At 41.0% G+C, this 16,672-nt stretch overlaps 1 protein-coding gene across 8 annotated transcripts in view; it reads right to left on the bottom strand.

Moving 5' to 3' along the window:
• BTRC (beta-transducin repeat containing E3 ubiquitin protein ligase) overlaps nt 1-16,672 on the bottom strand; it is a 124,552-nt gene that overhangs the window by 21,143 nt on the left and 86,737 nt on the right. For all 8 annotated transcript variants that reach the window (XM_072869246.1, XM_072869245.1, XM_072869241.1 and 5 more), the window contains 2 exons: nt 9,478-9,709; nt 4,644-4,830 (listed from right to left, as the gene is read on the bottom strand). In XM_072869246.1, coding sequence (XP_072725347.1) covers nt 4,644-4,830; nt 9,478-9,709 — 419 coding nt within the window. The remainder of the gene's footprint in view (nt 1-4,643; nt 4,831-9,477; nt 9,710-16,672) is intronic.

Genomic DNA, 16,672 nt, shown 5'->3' on the forward strand with positions numbered 1-16,672 from the left:
ATAATGATAAAAGAATGTACAAAACAAGTGATGCGCCATGCAATTGCTCACCACCTTCTGACTGATGCCCAGCCCGTTCCCGAGCAGCGATCACTCCCCCCAGGCCACCTCCTCCCAGTTTTTATACTGAGCACGACGCCATATGGTATAGAATATCCCTTTGGCCAGTTTGGGTCAGCTGTCCTGGCTGTGCTCCCTCCCAGCTTCTTGTGCACCTGGCAGAGCATGGGAAGCTGAAAAGTCCTTGACTAGTGTAAGCACTGCTTAGCAAGAACTAAAACATCAGTGTGCTATCAACATTATTCCCATACTAAATCCAAAACACAGCACTATACCAGCTACCAGGAAGAAAATTAACTCTACCCCAGCCAAAACCAGGACAAATACTCATGAAAAAACTGTGCCTAGTCACTCAGAGAAGGGAAATATATAATCTATTATGGACATGAGCCCATTTAACTCAACAGGAGGTGAGAATGGCTCATGCCTGCAATACACATACCCATATAAGAGTCACCTTTAAAATGAAGTGTACAAAGAAAATGAAAGAAGCCAAGGAACCCTCAAACTCACTATGCACTCAAGACTAGCTTTTATCTGCATTAGGAGGAACAATACCAGTTTTGGTACATGGACATTTTACTGCTACTACTATATTTTGGTAAGCAACACTTCATCTGTGGTGCCTCCCTCATTTCAACACTGATTTGGAATACTCATATCCCAAGCTAGATTTTTGCTACAAAAAAAAATCTGTAAACGGCAATCACTACCTGCTGTGTAAAAAACTTTAATTCCTCATCCTGAAGTTAAGAAGCCACCAAACACGGTGTGGAAGCTAGTAAACCCCACCATGGGCGTACTAACTGCTGTTCTGCCTGGCAACATGCCTCACAAAATGGAGAGAGGCACAAATGCCTCCGAGTGTAATCCTGGCATCAGAGGCACAGAGTTTACACTGGGCTAGCTCTCCACTTCTCCCTCCCTTGCTCCATTATGGCATAATTAATTGTTCAATACTTCCTTGCGCATTTCTTTCTTGTCCTTTCCATACAGTATACCTTGAAACTCATTTGAGAGACTGTACATTAGCTGCCCTGATGTACTTGAACTAGGGAAATCACAACAATGAACGGAAATTTTTAGGCTATAAGGCGGTAGCAAACTATAGGACTGAACAAACAAAATAACAAATGCTCAAGAAAAGAACTTTTGATAATTCTTTAAATAAACTACTTTAAATACAACTTGAGAGAAAGGTGCTTTCCACTTTGTACAGAGCAATCATCTGAGTCTTCAAACACAGTGACCAGCAGCCACTCATATGGGGACAAACATACGTGAAGAAGGGACACATGGATGCAGGCAAACCACTAACTAGATGGTTGCCTATTTACTGTGATCCAGTCTGGAGTGCATACAAGAAAATTAAAATTATTGGCCCAGGGAGACGAAAAATGCTTTGGAGATACACAGAATACCTAGGACACATCCTGGAAGACCTGGGGTAGGTCTACGACAATCTGTATACAAGCCTATGTGCCTAAAAACCTGTCTATTGTTTCCAACTCTACTAGCTGATCTAATACGAGGTCTTGTTGCTACCTATAAGCCCTGCCTTGCTGCATGTAGAGTCAGTTGTTTACAGTTCAGCTAAAGGATTGCTTGGAATTTCCATGGAATCCCAGTGGCTGTTGTGCTGTGGCTCTGGGATAAAAGGAACTATTGTTTGCAGGTTTTGATGATTGGCCAATTCAACCAAGTATTCAGATGAACTTAACTGTGCCCAGATTTTAGGCTTCTGTTTTCTGTTTCTCTAAATCTGTGTAACCCTTGGCGTTCCCTGACAAGCTGTCAGTGAAGGTTACTGTGCTGCGGAACTGGGTGTTTCTGTTGTAAATCACAAGCTGCAAATGCTGAAAAATCAGGCAGCCCATGTGCAAAGTGAGGAGCTGTAAGCAAGTAACACCAGTCATCTATCATTCTGAACTGTCCAGTTTAGTCACCTCCTTGTGCCGTGCACAGCGTTAGCATTGATTACAAGCTATAAAGCTCTACATAGCAGAGATGCAATTACACTGGATATTTCTTGTCTGCCTCTCTCAACCACCCCACTATGCCTGCAGTTTTATCTTTTAGAGATAAAACTCTAATCAGAGGGCAATCTGAAAGACAGGGCACAACTTGCTCGTGTTGTGTCAAAGCAACCTCCAGGACACAGTGTAAACCTGAAGAAGAGGTGCAGCAACAGGGTGTGACTGTCCTTTGAGATGAGAAGCAGGGTTTTGCAACTGTTTTTTAGAAATATCATGTGTCTGTATGACTAGTAATTGGTGCTAATGTTATTTCTAAAATCTGGAGGGAGCAACTTAAGAACTATCAGCTATGATCTCTGACAAGATGTAGAGAATAGGTAAAGTTCTACAGAACAGGAAAAAGGCAAACGTAGCTCTTGCATTTTAAAAAAGGGAAGAAGGTCCATCAAGGAAATGGTGGACTGTCCGACTCAACTTTCACAGCTTAGTAGTTCTAGAGCACACAGTCAATCAGATGAGCACCTAGAAGATGACAAGGTGACAAACAACGGGCAACACTGATCAATCCAGAATACACGATGTCAAACTGACCTAATTTCTTCTTACGGGCTATTCACATGACTTAACAAGAGAAGTACGATCTTGGAAGAGCTCAAGGGTGGACACACAAATGGCTGGAAACCACAAGTTTACTGATGGTGCACTGTCAAACAGGATGGCAACTGGGATCTTGCATGGAGTCTGTCCTAGATGTGTCATTATTGAGCATTTTCATTCATGACAAAGAATGGAACAGGGAGTGCATTTATTACCTGGCCAATGATACTAAAGCTAGGAGAAGCTACAAGCACTTTGGAGGACAAGATTAAAATCATAATGCTCCTGACAAAATGGAGAAATACCAAACAAAAAATAGAATCTAATTCAGTAAGGACAAGTGCCAAGTTCACCACTGAGTAACAACATAAGCATGCAAGATGGGGAATAATGGCTAAGTAGAACTTCCACAGAAAGGGTAATTAATTTTGTAACAGTATTATACCACTGTTAAAAAGAAAGCACATCTTCTACTGGAAAGCATAAAATGGAGTGTCCTCCATACAGCATGCAAAGCAATGCTTCCCACACCACCAAACTCTGGTGATGCCTCAGCAGAAGACCCAGCTGATCACACCATCCTCCAAGAATGTAGTAGAGTAATTGGGGAGGGTCTAATTGGGTCAGAGAAAACCAAGAATGACAAGAGGACAAGACAACACAGGATTATGGTTGGTTAGTGCATCCAAAATGTAGGAAACATGATCATCTTCCAAAATGGAAAAGATTACTGCAAAAAGGAGAATAAGAAATTGTCCTGTGTGTCTGTTTAGACTAAATATAACATGCCAAACTGTAGCTAGGAAGACAGCCTAGATTTTAGGAAAATCTGTCTAACACTAAAGTTAGTGAAACAGTGGAATTCCTTGCCCAGGCAAGGCCTGGGGAATCTCCATTAGTGAAGGTTTTTAAGAACAAATTAGACAAACATCTGGGATGACTTAAGAGAAACCTGGCTCTGCCTTTGGGAAACAGGAGGGACTAAATAACCTCTTAAGGTCCTCTTCGGACTTACTGTGACTTCAACAATACAGAGCAAAAATAGAAGTCCTGGAGAGAACAAGGCACTAAAAGGAATGCAAAAGTTACCACTGCTATGCTTGGGTTTATTTTACACTCTTTATAAACATTACACTATTGGAAGCAGATCAAAATTGTATTTATTTTTAAAGGATGTTTCATAATCCTGATTTACTCGCCTTTACTTCCTGAGACAAACAGTATAACAAGATTAACCATAAACCAGGAGTCTTTGTTTGCAACTCTGTATCTTTTTCTTTTTAATAGCAACCAAAATGCCTGAGCTGTCACTTTTATCTTGTTTATGAAATATTCATACCCAGCTTCCTTTCTGCCAACATCCTAGGGACACCCTTGGAAAAGAAAATTATGTATTAAAGGACGTACCCCTGAGAGGGAAAGTTCTAATGAAATGTTAACAGAGCAGCTTCAAACTTGAGTGAGACCCACATTGTAGTAAGGCTATTCCAGATGATTATTAACTAATCTATCTGCATTTCTAAAGTCCCCTATTCTCTGTGGTACCTACCCTCAGCTTCCAGTTTGAAAATTAAACAGATATCTAATAGTGAAAATCTGCTGAGGAAAACAAACAGACCTATCAGGAAACAACTAATTCATAGCACATGCTGCCCCACTGCCACCCCTAAAAAAGCTCTTCTGCTCTGAACTGCTGACTAGTTTAGTGTTCCCCTGGGGCGTACACAGCTTCTTAATTTGAACCGAATGACAGCTGGGCGTAAAAATCTCAGTCTGTATATCTCACTTGTCACAGTGGGATAAGAGCATGATCAGATGAGGAAGGTGAGGAAAAAGCCCCGACATTACCTGCATAGCCAAATGATGCCCTAACTCTCTAACGCCTGAATTTTGATTTAAGCAACTGTCAGGTTTCAGGGTGCTAAATAACCCTCTTCAAACATGGTTTGAAACACGCAGCACCTACTGTCCTGAATGGGGGCAAAAGAGGTGAAGATGCAGTTTCCTCACCATCCTCTCCTCTCTGACAACCCCCTCCACAAGGAGTCTGTCCTGACCATTCTCTCGATGAGCTTCTTCCACAGCATGCCGTCTGACGTCACCCGGTACCACTCCTTGCACACCAGCTCAGCAGCACACAACGATTTGGCATCCAGGTATGACAGAATGTTCTCAGCAATGTGATCCAATCCCCGAGCTGGGGGAGGAAAAGAAAAAAAAGATTATTTGCTGGGGAGACACGGAGTTTAAAACAACTCCCCTTGCTAGTACAAAGATACCCTCTCTTTCCATCGCCTCTTCTGCATGCAGAGCTGGACCAAATGCACAGAAGAGCATTTGCAGCTAAGTTCAGGAGTGAACAGCGTTCTCCAACTTCCTTTGGATATAACACAAGTCATTAAAAATAATAAAGAATCCAAGAAGTCATTCCAATCTATTTCGATGGGTTTTAGCACTAGGGGGATATTCTATGGATGGCATTTCCAACTCAGCAACACAGCCCCCAAAATCTCTCTATATTAGGACCATTTCTCATCTCACTGCTACAGCTGTTCTCATGTTCCAACGGCTCAAAAGCTGTTTTTGCTAAAGCAGTAGCTTTTAAACGTAATGAAGAAAAAAATATATATTCCCAATGTGTGCCCTGAAGGGTAGTGGTACCTTTAGACATGGAGGAGGGAAAGATATGCAGATGCACAGGGAAGAAGAGAGGGAAGGAGTGGCTGTGTAAGGGGAAAGTGAAGCAGGTCTGCTAGTTTCATTTATTTTAGTGGGTGGAGGAAAAATATGCACCAAAATGGTATTATTTGTAAATAGTATCCAGTGTGAATACCAGGGCTGGCTTTGTTTCAACATGGCTGGAGTGAAATTTAAAGTGACTGCCTGGTTAGCACCAAGCAGCCCGCTGTAACGTCTGTGTAGCTGGAGGCCAGGGAAAGTTATGCTATGTTTCTTAACTGGATGGATGTATTCAGTAAAAATGTGCCCTTATGCACTCAAATTTCATCACCAGCAAGACTTCAGGAAAATAAGATGCCTTTTAAATGAGATGTTGCATAAATACAGCTTCTCTTGGAGGCTGTTTAATTCACAAGTGAGACACACCATCAAGAGATTATCTCACTTCACAGGTCACATTTCAGAGGCTTTGTGAAAGTTGTAGTTCAGACCCCATCATCCCTCAGGCATAATGTTCAGACCAACCAAAAAGAAAGCATGGCAGATTGGTATTACGTGCACCTTCCCTCTGGTTCACATTTGGGACAGAGTTAAATACGTTTTTGCTTGCTTTTAAAACAACAGCCTCAAAGACCAGGCCCTGCTTGTGACAGGGAAAGAAAAAGCAGGAAGTGCATTTTCAGTCACATGTCCGTACTTCTCCAAACCCAAACTGGGTGCAATCAGCTGATTCTGATTAGAGTTCATGATACACAAAAGGCCCAATCTTTGTTTTTGTTAACCGAAAGACCTCAAAATTATCTCCCAATGCATGAAAACGAGAAGATTCAGCATGCCTCCTCTCGGTCCTTTCAAACATCCCAAATTTATAATGCACTTTGGGTGAGACATTCTGCTCAGCGTTTTATGCTTCCATTCATACGTAGAAAAAGCATGTGAATGATACCATGCACAACCAGAGAGTGCAGAAAGAGGTCTGACATTTCTTATCTTTATAGATGCAAAATTAGATGTCAACTTGCAAAATAAAAGCATCAGCAGCCTTTATTATGTATTTAATCTGAAAAGATATATACGGTTATGATATAAAATTCTTTTAAAAAAGAAAAAAAAAGAGTGTTTGTAGATTTAGATTGGCTCTACAGCAATTTGTGGAAAGAGAGATACAATGTTTCAGTGAATGTGAACTGGAATTTGCAGGAATGCCGCGATTTGGTAGGGCAGACGTGGACACCATGTTCCCCTGCTTCCCCACCCTGACACCTCCTGCGGCCCTGAGCTCTCTCCACTGGGTGGAAATGACGTATTTGCTTTCCCAGTCTGCGTTGCTTCCAGTGAGCCCACAGACATTTACAGACCCACCAGGACATTTACAAATGCCTGCCTGTGTAGTATCCATACTGGTGGCCTTATGTCAGCAGCATCACAGCAAGAAATTATTTTATATGGGGAACAACTGGTGGCTTTAGGAAGCATGGCTACACTGCATAAACTGGGCACAGTAATCTTCACCCACAAGTCTGCCTTTAACCCACCTGCCCTTTCTGGATCATCAGTAGTTGCACTTTAGATCTTGCTGCAATGAGGTGTTGTAAACTACTTCCATGACCGTAAGTCATCCTTTGCCATTGATCCTAGACCCTTCGCAGAGAGGGAATACTAATGTTGTGGCCCCTCCTCCTCACATTTATGATAAGTGGATGGGTAGAGCTATTTTGGCCTGGCTGCAAACTCAATTTTATTATTTTGTTTCTTAGGAACAGCACAACTCACTGAGACATATATCTAACAAAGCACTCTTTCCTTAAAAAAGAGAAATCTCTGCTCACAAAAGTTTTTGCTAAATCGATGTGAAACATGATTAGCCCTTCAGTCCTCCATACCAACAAGAATGTTTCAGTTATTTCACACATGAAACCCTTATAAAAATGACTTTCCTCATAAAAAATGTTAAGCAGCTTGGAAATGCTAAACAGAGACCTTATTTTTCAGAAACAGAACAAAGTTTGTTAAGTACACAGTTAAGCTGTATTTTTCAAACAACTCTAATTCTGTTCAAAGTACTGGGAAAATTATCTGAGCCAGTTTTACTCTATATTAGTAAAACATGCTCATGATCTAAAACTACCTTTAATTCTGGTCATTCTTTGGGCCAGTGCTAGGAGGACAGAGATAAGATACCTCATGATTTTGAAGAAGCTTTATTGTTTTATTTACTCGAGGGGGAGAGCAGGAGAGAGAAATAAAGGAGTAAAAATGAAATCAGAATACTGAACACTTGAGAATTCCAGAAAGTTAAAAGATACTTAAAGAGTTTGGGTTTATTAATTATGTGACTTAATTTAAAATTTTAGGTTCATCGCTCTTTCCTAGGCAGTTCCTTACCTTCCCCTTTCCCACTCCCCTCGTTAAAAACCTGCCTATACTCAGGACATCCTGCACAGACTGCAGAGTCTGCGCCAGTGTAATTCCTTGCCATTAATTTTCTCCCTTAGAGCTATATTCGCTAGGACATTAACACTTTGCAAATATGCAAATTGATGCACATACATTATTTAAGCACACAGTTCCCACAACTATTCAAATACTCACATATTAGCTGCCTGATTCCTATCTGTTCTGCATTCTGAGATAGTAAAATTAGCTGCTTCCTGGGTAACTGTGAAAAGACCACTAACAAATACGGTATGGCTAGGAAATTTTGAATGCCTCTGAAAATATTTATAACATTTGCCCAAAATTTTCAGATAAAGGCCTGTAGGATGAAATTAAGCAAGTGTAAATGAGATGTGCTGGCTTGCTTTGATGGAGTTTTGTGGAGAAAGACCTGGAAAAATTGTGTATGTAACTATACGCATACTTCCACTTTAAAAGTGGGGAAACCAATGCACTTTCAAAATACTCTCTATTTTTCTGAAACAGAACAGCTCCACAACTTATAATGCTGCTCTAAGTACACGAGATTATTGCCATTGGACTACTAAAACTAACACAAAGCAGTTACTTAGCATAACTACGATTTTTGTTTTAATGCTACAACAGCCATTTGATTACTGGGCACAATGAGCTTAAAAATCCAGTGAGTCTACGTATTTAACTTCATAGCAAAACTCCTGCAGTGCCTTTATGCTTTGTACAATTCACAGTTAATCATGCTTTTTTTCCATCTTTTAACCCTAGAACTTAAATTTCATGTTGAGAAATCCCTTCTGAAGAATGATCAAATGACTGGATTGAACAAATTGTCAGAGTTCAGCAGTTCTCCAAAGGTATTCACAGAACAAGCTTTTGGCAAGAAACTCCTCTCTTCATCTAGCTATTTAGAGACAACACCTGTAGCACTGTTTGCTCAGGTCCATCTCAAACTAAGGACCTATGCCATGGGAAGGCTAATCTATTAACTATCTATCTGTCTATCTACAGAGGTACAATCTAATGGTCTGAAAAAAAGATCAAAGAGCCAGGAATTTCTGTCTGGTTCTGAAAATCTATCGCTGCATATATTTTATCTCCTACTGACTCACTTTTCCCATCTATAAGACAGGGCCAATACAAAACTGCACGTACACTACTTTATGTGTGCATTCTGTGAGATACACCTGATGCCACATCTGACAACAGCTGGGATAATATTCTCAATGAAAAGCACTACAGAGCTGCAAAAAACAGAACGTTTCCATCCGTTGATCTTATGTCCTCCATTCTCTATTAGCAATAAACACATAATCAAAGCGATGGCTTCAGGAAGGTATTTACTAGGAAAGACAAAAAAAATCTAAGTAGGAAAAGGAAAAACCTCAGCTGAGCAACCAGAAAGAGTAGTAGTTTTAATTTTAAAATTTTTCGTTATTCATGCATTGTTGTGGGCATTGTGAGTACAACTATCTGCCCTGTGGCTTGCGATGACTGTCCTTACAATACATATATAAGCTACCATTTACTCCTAGCCAAACCATGGTGGTATTAGATCACGCTTTGAGAGACGATAGGAATACAAAATAAAATATTATTACATTTCACACCAGTATAGAGCTTTTCATTCAAAAGCTATAATCTATTTTGCAAACTGACCCTAGAAGACACCTCTCCAGCAGGGTAGGCCAGAGTGGAATAGTTTTCTGAAAGACAAGACGAGGGAGCAAGCTCCCTCTGCCTGCAGAAATACCTGGCAGTGCAGTGATGAAGTCCCGCTGTAACATGGGTTTGAGGTATGAGTTTATATGTCCGTGCTGGTAGTGACACATCTGGGAGATGAGGTGCTCCACAAACTCCACCTGGTCAGACTCAGACCACTGTTCAAAATACTTGACGCAGAGTTCCTTCTCCTTCTCATAGCTTGCAGACAGTTTTCTTTGCTTGGGCACAATCATACTGGAAGTGCCATTGGCAAGTTTTGTCTGTAAACAGGAAGGAGACAAACAACACAAATCACACATATGAAAAGAAGCTCAAGTGGTTTTACAATTTTTTGGGGAAAAAAGCAGAAGGAAAAAACATTCTGATACATAAAGTTGGCCGAGGCCATGTATCCCATTTGGTGCTGTCAGTTGAAGCGCAGCCACCGTGAGCTGTAACTCCTGCAGGACAATGCACTGGCTCATGCCAGAGCTGCACACAAAGGACTCTGGTTAGACAGGAAACCTTGAGTGACAATTTAACATAAACACAATTTTATTTACATCTTGCAGACAGTAAAATGCATTTGGATTCCTAATCTACAGTTACCAGTTACTTCAATGCATCAACAGAAAATTGCTTTTGTATTTTGGGTTTTTTTTCCTGAAGAATGGACTGCTGCTAAAATTCATAGGGAATGCATGAAATGGATGAGAAAAAAATGGATAGTACTTCTGTTGAGTATAACATTATACCTAGAGAGCAAAGCCAGCTAAACCACACCCTGATATTTGGTACACACTTCTTTTACAGAATAAAAGATTTTCAACTTTCTGAGCACTGTTAATATCTTGTCAGAAGAACTCAGCTCAAAGAAGAGCTTCAGAGACAAAACAAAACACTGACATTTCAATTTACTACTTGATAGCAAGATATAATTTCTGCTTTCTAAACAATTTAACTGGAAGAAAAGTGCACATTTTGCATTGCAAGGATATCTTTTGTCCAAGTAAGATTAACTGTTTGCTGGGAAATTATTTTTTCACATACTAGTCAAATAGTTTGTATTAAATGCTGAAAGCATGTTATTTTCTCTTTCACTGCAATGGTTTAACACCAGAGAGCATTATCATAACAGTCAATATTATTACATCATTTTTATTTTCAAAATGCATTTAGAGGTTCTCTATTAATTATCTATAATCAAAGATTAATTATCTCACAAATTACAGATATCAGAATATAGAAAACATCTATGTAGGGATGCCATATTTCTGTTCTATGACGATAATTCCAGGCATCAACCTCACCAGGAGATGTTATTAACTTTAAGGGGAAAAAACGAGTACCTAAATCTATCTGCAAAGGTATTTAATGATCTAAAAGAAATGCATGGATTAACCGATTTTACAGGAAAAGAAAAAACAACAAAAAAGCCTTTTTTCAGCAAGTGCCAAAACAGTGGGTTATTTAGAGACCACAAAATCTAGTTACCAAAACTGGGTTTAGAATGCAGGAATTCCTTATTTCTCAGGAGTAAATAATTCCTGTATTTCAATAACCCCCCACCCCAACCCAACAGCAATCCTGACTCTGAAACACCAAAAACCTCATAATTCAAAAATCTACTCAACTAATCACCATTTACTTTTCATTTTCTAGAGAAAATCCACCTAAATACTCTTTTCAGCATTTCCAGCAGAGCTGGACAGAGTGTAGAAAAAGACAGTAATTAGCTGTCATTTTTAACAAGCAGTTTCTTCTATTTCTGAATTATGGTTTGACTTAAGTTTCTTTGAGAACACAGAACATGGAGATCACATCATCAGTGCTCAATTCTGCAGCTCAGTGTTTTCAACCTTACTTTTATCTCCACTCCTCTCTGCGAATTTCTGTGTGTGCCCAGTAAGATCATGCAATACAAGGGCTATGACTGAGCTACACTTTCATTTGGTCATCACATGGACAGCATTGACTGCAGGTGAGTCGTGGACCCAGTTACTCGGCAGAAGAAAAGAAATACTCTCTCTTGGGCCAACTCAGAAATCTCTAAAAGGATTGTGCACATGAAGTCCTAGGTGTGAAAGGCTGGAGTTATTCTAGCAAAGACCACAGCCTGGCAAAAAATAATTACCATTGGACTGCACTGAACATTGATCTTAAGGGATTCTGGTCATTTTTGCTGCAGTTAAGCTGCCTGCAAAACAGACATCCCTGTAAAAATGCTGGATTAAGACAGCAAAGAGATGTTGTATTCTACAAGCTTGATCTCATTTCATTTCTCTTTTTGGTTGCTGTGCAGCCAATCTCACAATAGGCTCTCTCTACAAAGCATGTTTAAAAAACCTATACTTCTGCCTTTTAATTTGAGAGACTGTGAAGTCTGACTAATATGCTGAGCTACAGCTGATATGCAAAGACCACAAAAGGGGCAACTCCCTTCACGGGGTGCCACCATGTTTCGGCCCTTCCTTGCCTCCTGAGCACCCTTCTCCCAGCAGCCTCCGTTCCCCAATTACCTCTAAAACATAGGTTTGGGGTATCAAAGAGAAGCTGCAACATCTGCAAAAACAAGTAATGGCTTATGTGTGTACAAACAGATGGCTTAGATGGGACAAAACAGCCCATTTTGCCTGGATCCCAAGTGAATACAGGCCTCCTGGGTAGGAATAATGAGTAAATTAAAGAGTCCATTGACCAACACTTGTAACAGCTCTGGAAGTCAAACTCCAGGTTTATATAGTGGATCTGCTAAGAAAAGCACTACACATGTTACAGTGTTTATGTCCAAATTAGTAGACAGGAAAACACTTTATTTTTTTAGGTTCATGCACGTACTTTGGCCTCATTCTGACAATGTCAGCTTGAGACCTGGTTTGCACCCTTGCCTGCTCTGGTTTTGCATCAAAAGGAGCGAGGGCAAGCCCAGAGGTAGCCATGGCGTGCCCAGCAGGTCCTGTGGTCTATGCAAGCAGGGGACCAGGAGGACAGGGCAGACCACAAACACACCAGTTCTGCAGAGCAGAGACAGACGAATTCACAGGGCTCACAAATCACTCAATCGCAATACAAGCTCACATGCCTCCCCCAGACCGTCTGTAGCTACAGTTTAGAACAAAATTCCAGAATTTCAATTTGAAGATTTCTGAAAATCCACTGGGGGTTCAGTGAAAAAGGCCTGTTATTAAAAAAAGCCAACAACGAAACAACATCATCAAGCATCTGTATTATTGAAGCGTTGGGGGGGAGGGTGGTTACTAGCAGTAAGAGAATCGATTTGCTTCCTGAGAAACCCTGATGACTCAACTATTCTGATCAACTGCCTCAAGTTCCCGACAAACCATCTCAGAACAGTTTCCTGGAGCACACAATCGTCTACAGCCTCTTCCCTCTCCTGTTACAGTAACCAGGCCTCACCTGAAAAAGAAAGAACTGTCCCACATGCCATCCATACTGCTAGGGTAAATATCCATCCAAATGCACTCTGTGTGGTTATGCTTTTTATAAGCTTCACTTCCGAAAGTGGCAAAGAAGAATAAGCACCGGTACTCTGTCACCTGGGAGGAAGTTTGGGTATAACAAAGCAAACTACTAACTCGGAACAGATAAAGCTTTTCTGTCTCCGCTTTCACAAACCCGTGTGAGGGCTGAGAGGTGCCCAAGCTGGCTCTATGCACAACTCATCTGCAGGAACAGCAGAGGTGTCCTTCTACAACAGTGTGCCTGAGCTAGTAAGCTGTGCCAGGAAACCCAGGGGATTGAGTGCCTCAGGTTGGTACTAGCTCAGGGATCTACGTTCTATGCTCCACTGCAGCCCATAATTACAAGACCATTTCTCCAAATGGCTACATTTACCACAAAGCACATTTGTATGCCCAGTGAAGTAGAAGAGGACTAATATATGAAAGGACTTTAATCTAAATAATGGCTTGCAACTATAGGAAGGTGCAATATTTCAACACAGATAAATAAAGCCTGGATAAATCTACTGCTCTGCATATAAAACAAAACATCCATGGTATATCACAGCTGTAACCCACATACGACAACCAAGGTTACTTTTGTTTTTGTTCAGTACAGGGGACCAAGGATCCTCCTAAAGCACAGAAAAAACAAACACAAGCACAGTTCTCCGATTCTAGTATAGGTATAGTGTTTCCCCATTCATATGAGTGGTCACAACTTTTATATATTTAAAAGAAAAAAACACCATGTCCTCTAATCATTGCAGAGGACTTTGTTAAGGCACTTTCCACAGGGTGGATGAATTCAGATTATATGTTTCTTAATGTAAGAAGACATCTCTTAAAGTCAAAGAAAAAGAGAAGCTGTCTCCTAGAATATCGAGAATGGCTCAAATGTTCCCAGTAAGGTTTGGGACCTTCTGAACCTTCAAGACATCTTCATGCTGGAGCTCTGAAAAGATGGAGAGCTTAGACCACCACTGCAAATTTCTCAGAGTTTCTCTCCAGACAAAAGGAAGGGACTTCCCTTCGGCATTCCAGTACCGACAGTCATACTGGGCTTCTCCCCTCCCTCCCGGACTCCCTGGGACTACAGGCTCTGATGCAGAGAGATGTCTTCTACTGCTTATCTGCAACCGCAGCATTTCACCTCCAGCTGCTTGCACCGCCAGTCATGGTTAAGTCCCTGATCTAGACAGAGCCACCTTAACAGGAATTTTGGATGGGTCTTAGTGAAAGGGAGGAAAAAAGAGGACATAATGTTTAATTATAAGAAATGATTGAAATAGGCACAGACATACCCCGGGTGCCTCTGCACTGCAGCAAGCTCTAAACTTGTTATCGTTAATGGTTTAAATTTCACTGTGCTAATCATTTCAGGACACAAGCCTTTCTTGATAATCTAATGAATTATTCCAACATCCTTCAGCAAAAAAAATCCTCCATGACAGCACTAATTACAAGACGTTTTCCCAGTGCTTATGTAAAATATGACAGAGCAGCAGCTTAGGGAATTGCAGAAAACTGCTTCTAATTTCCACTGAGAAACTGACAAACACCTCTCTTTCATCTCTCCCAGCTCTCAAGTAAGATTTAACTTTCTCATTTAGTTAATTACCGAGTGAGGATCATCATTTTCCCGGATCGGAGCGGCACAGAGCCTTTATCGTGTTAACTTGTGAACTTGATCGATGGCTGCTGCTAAAACTTAATAACTTCACCCCCTGGCAAATTGTAAGATAAATATAATAGGAGAAACTCTGACAGTAAAAACCTGCCAGAAATGAGCGCTGTGTTTATGTTTCTTTGCAGGCAGCAAAAAAACAACCGACAGCTTATTACTGGGTGCGTGTTACTTATATTTAAAAGACTCCAGGCAGTTAACTTTCTGCGTACTGTTCAAACTTTACTCACAAGATAAAAGACACTGGGGAAAAAAACAAGCAATGGGATGACAAAGAAAGGAACCATGGAGGTGTATGTCCAGAGTGTGTGTGTGGGGGGGAGACGGGAACTTCACAATGAAAGCAAAGCCACACTTGTCTCTATATCCTGAATATTCTTCAAGATTAACCACATTAAAAATACCCACAACAGTGAATCCAGACATAAAACTAGTTTCAGCAGTGGCACAAAGCTCAGGAATTTTGGAGCATGTTAGAAGCTGTGTGGGAATAGCACAGGGATTAAAAAGTACCTGTGTGGCAGCGAGATGATTCGGTTTGATGCCTGTAAAGCTGCTCTTAGCCAGAGAACCTCAGTACGGCTGGCTTTTCCAAAGCTACTTGTGTGGCCATGAAACTGCTTGCTACTGCCCGTGATGAAGTACTACTCAATACCACTCCAATGTAGCAATGTAACAAAAATGGTGAGCTGAGAACATATGCCAGGCCCCCACGCTAAAGGGCAGAGCTAGTATTTGAGAATCCTGTTGGAAGGGTGTTGTTTGCATGGCCTAAAGGCAATAACAGCATAATTAAGAGGATACAGGTTCAATTTCTATGGCTGGCTTCTTCTTTTTTAGGCTTGTAATTACCAAATGCTGCAGAACTGATTCCCAGACTGCCAAGGCTAAGCAAAGAGAGAAGTCTTTTGCAGCTCCTTATTGGCAGCTTCCTATTAAAGAGCTCCTTTGCTTTGAGAATTAGGGGGTGGCAAGGGGGTGTCTCACCATAAAGAGCAGGATCTCGTGAGCCACAGCACCTGGAAGACACGAGTAGGGTAGCCAGCTCCTCATTTTTCTCTTTTGCAGGATGAACCTGCTTTTCCAGTGTTTGACTTGACAGCAAAGCTACAATGGCTAGGTCATTAAACAACTCACTCCATTTACTTTTATTTTAAAAGCTCAGTTTAGAATCTACCCATTTCTGTCCGCCTCCATCTCACATAACAGTCTCTGTGAGGTTAACCATGGGTTTAGCACATATATGGACTTACTCGCTCAGTACTGAATTAGTTTCCACGCTGCAAAGCTCACTGAAACATTCTGAAAAACGAACATAACCCAGAAGTAGATGATCATCAATCACATCTGAGAGTCAAAAAGAAAGCACCATGAAAGAAACCACAGCATCTTTACTATTTATTTTCAAGAGAAAATTCAAAATACATGCTCATACTGAAACTAACAGTCCCCTGGACACCCAAGGAACTAGTAATTTTGCCTGTCTGGGGCTTTTAGCTGCTTGTCCACATGTGGTTTCTAATCACACTGCAGAAAAACTGATAAGAAAGGATACATCTAGATGAAAGATCACTGGAATTATGCTGGACACAGCAGCCCAACCTCCTGCACTTTCTGAAATCCTGCGGGGCCAATAGTTTTCAGAGGTACCATCTAAGTACCTATGATATGGTGGCAGCCTGGAGGGCTAAGGATATTACCTCAGACACAGAAGAAAGGGAGAAGGCTGTTTTGGTTTAGGGCCAGAGAAAGCTGCAGACACCAGGGAAGTAACATGTTGAGTCTCTCCAGGGACTGGGGAGGCAGGGCTGAGCCATGGGCAGTTGCACACCGGCTATACAAACAGCAGCAATAATACCTTGCTGGAGAAGCTGCTCCCCTCCCACACTGCTACACAGTAAACAGCAACAGGGAGAGGAGATTAAAAAACTATTCTTTTAAGCTAATATTTAATGTTTCAGACAGACTAATAAAGTTTAATTGTCTGGAATCTCGTAGCTCTTACTGTAAACTTTCCTTTGATATAGGTCTCCCATCTAGATTTTAAGTGCTAGCAAAAACCTCCAAAATAAAATTTCTCTGATGCCAGCAATGGA

Source organism: Ciconia boyciana, chromosome 8 (assembly GCF_034638445.1).
Source record: "Ciconia boyciana chromosome 8, ASM3463844v1, whole genome shotgun sequence".
In the NCBI taxonomy this organism is placed as follows: Eukaryota; Metazoa; Chordata; class Aves; order Ciconiiformes; family Ciconiidae; genus Ciconia; species Ciconia boyciana.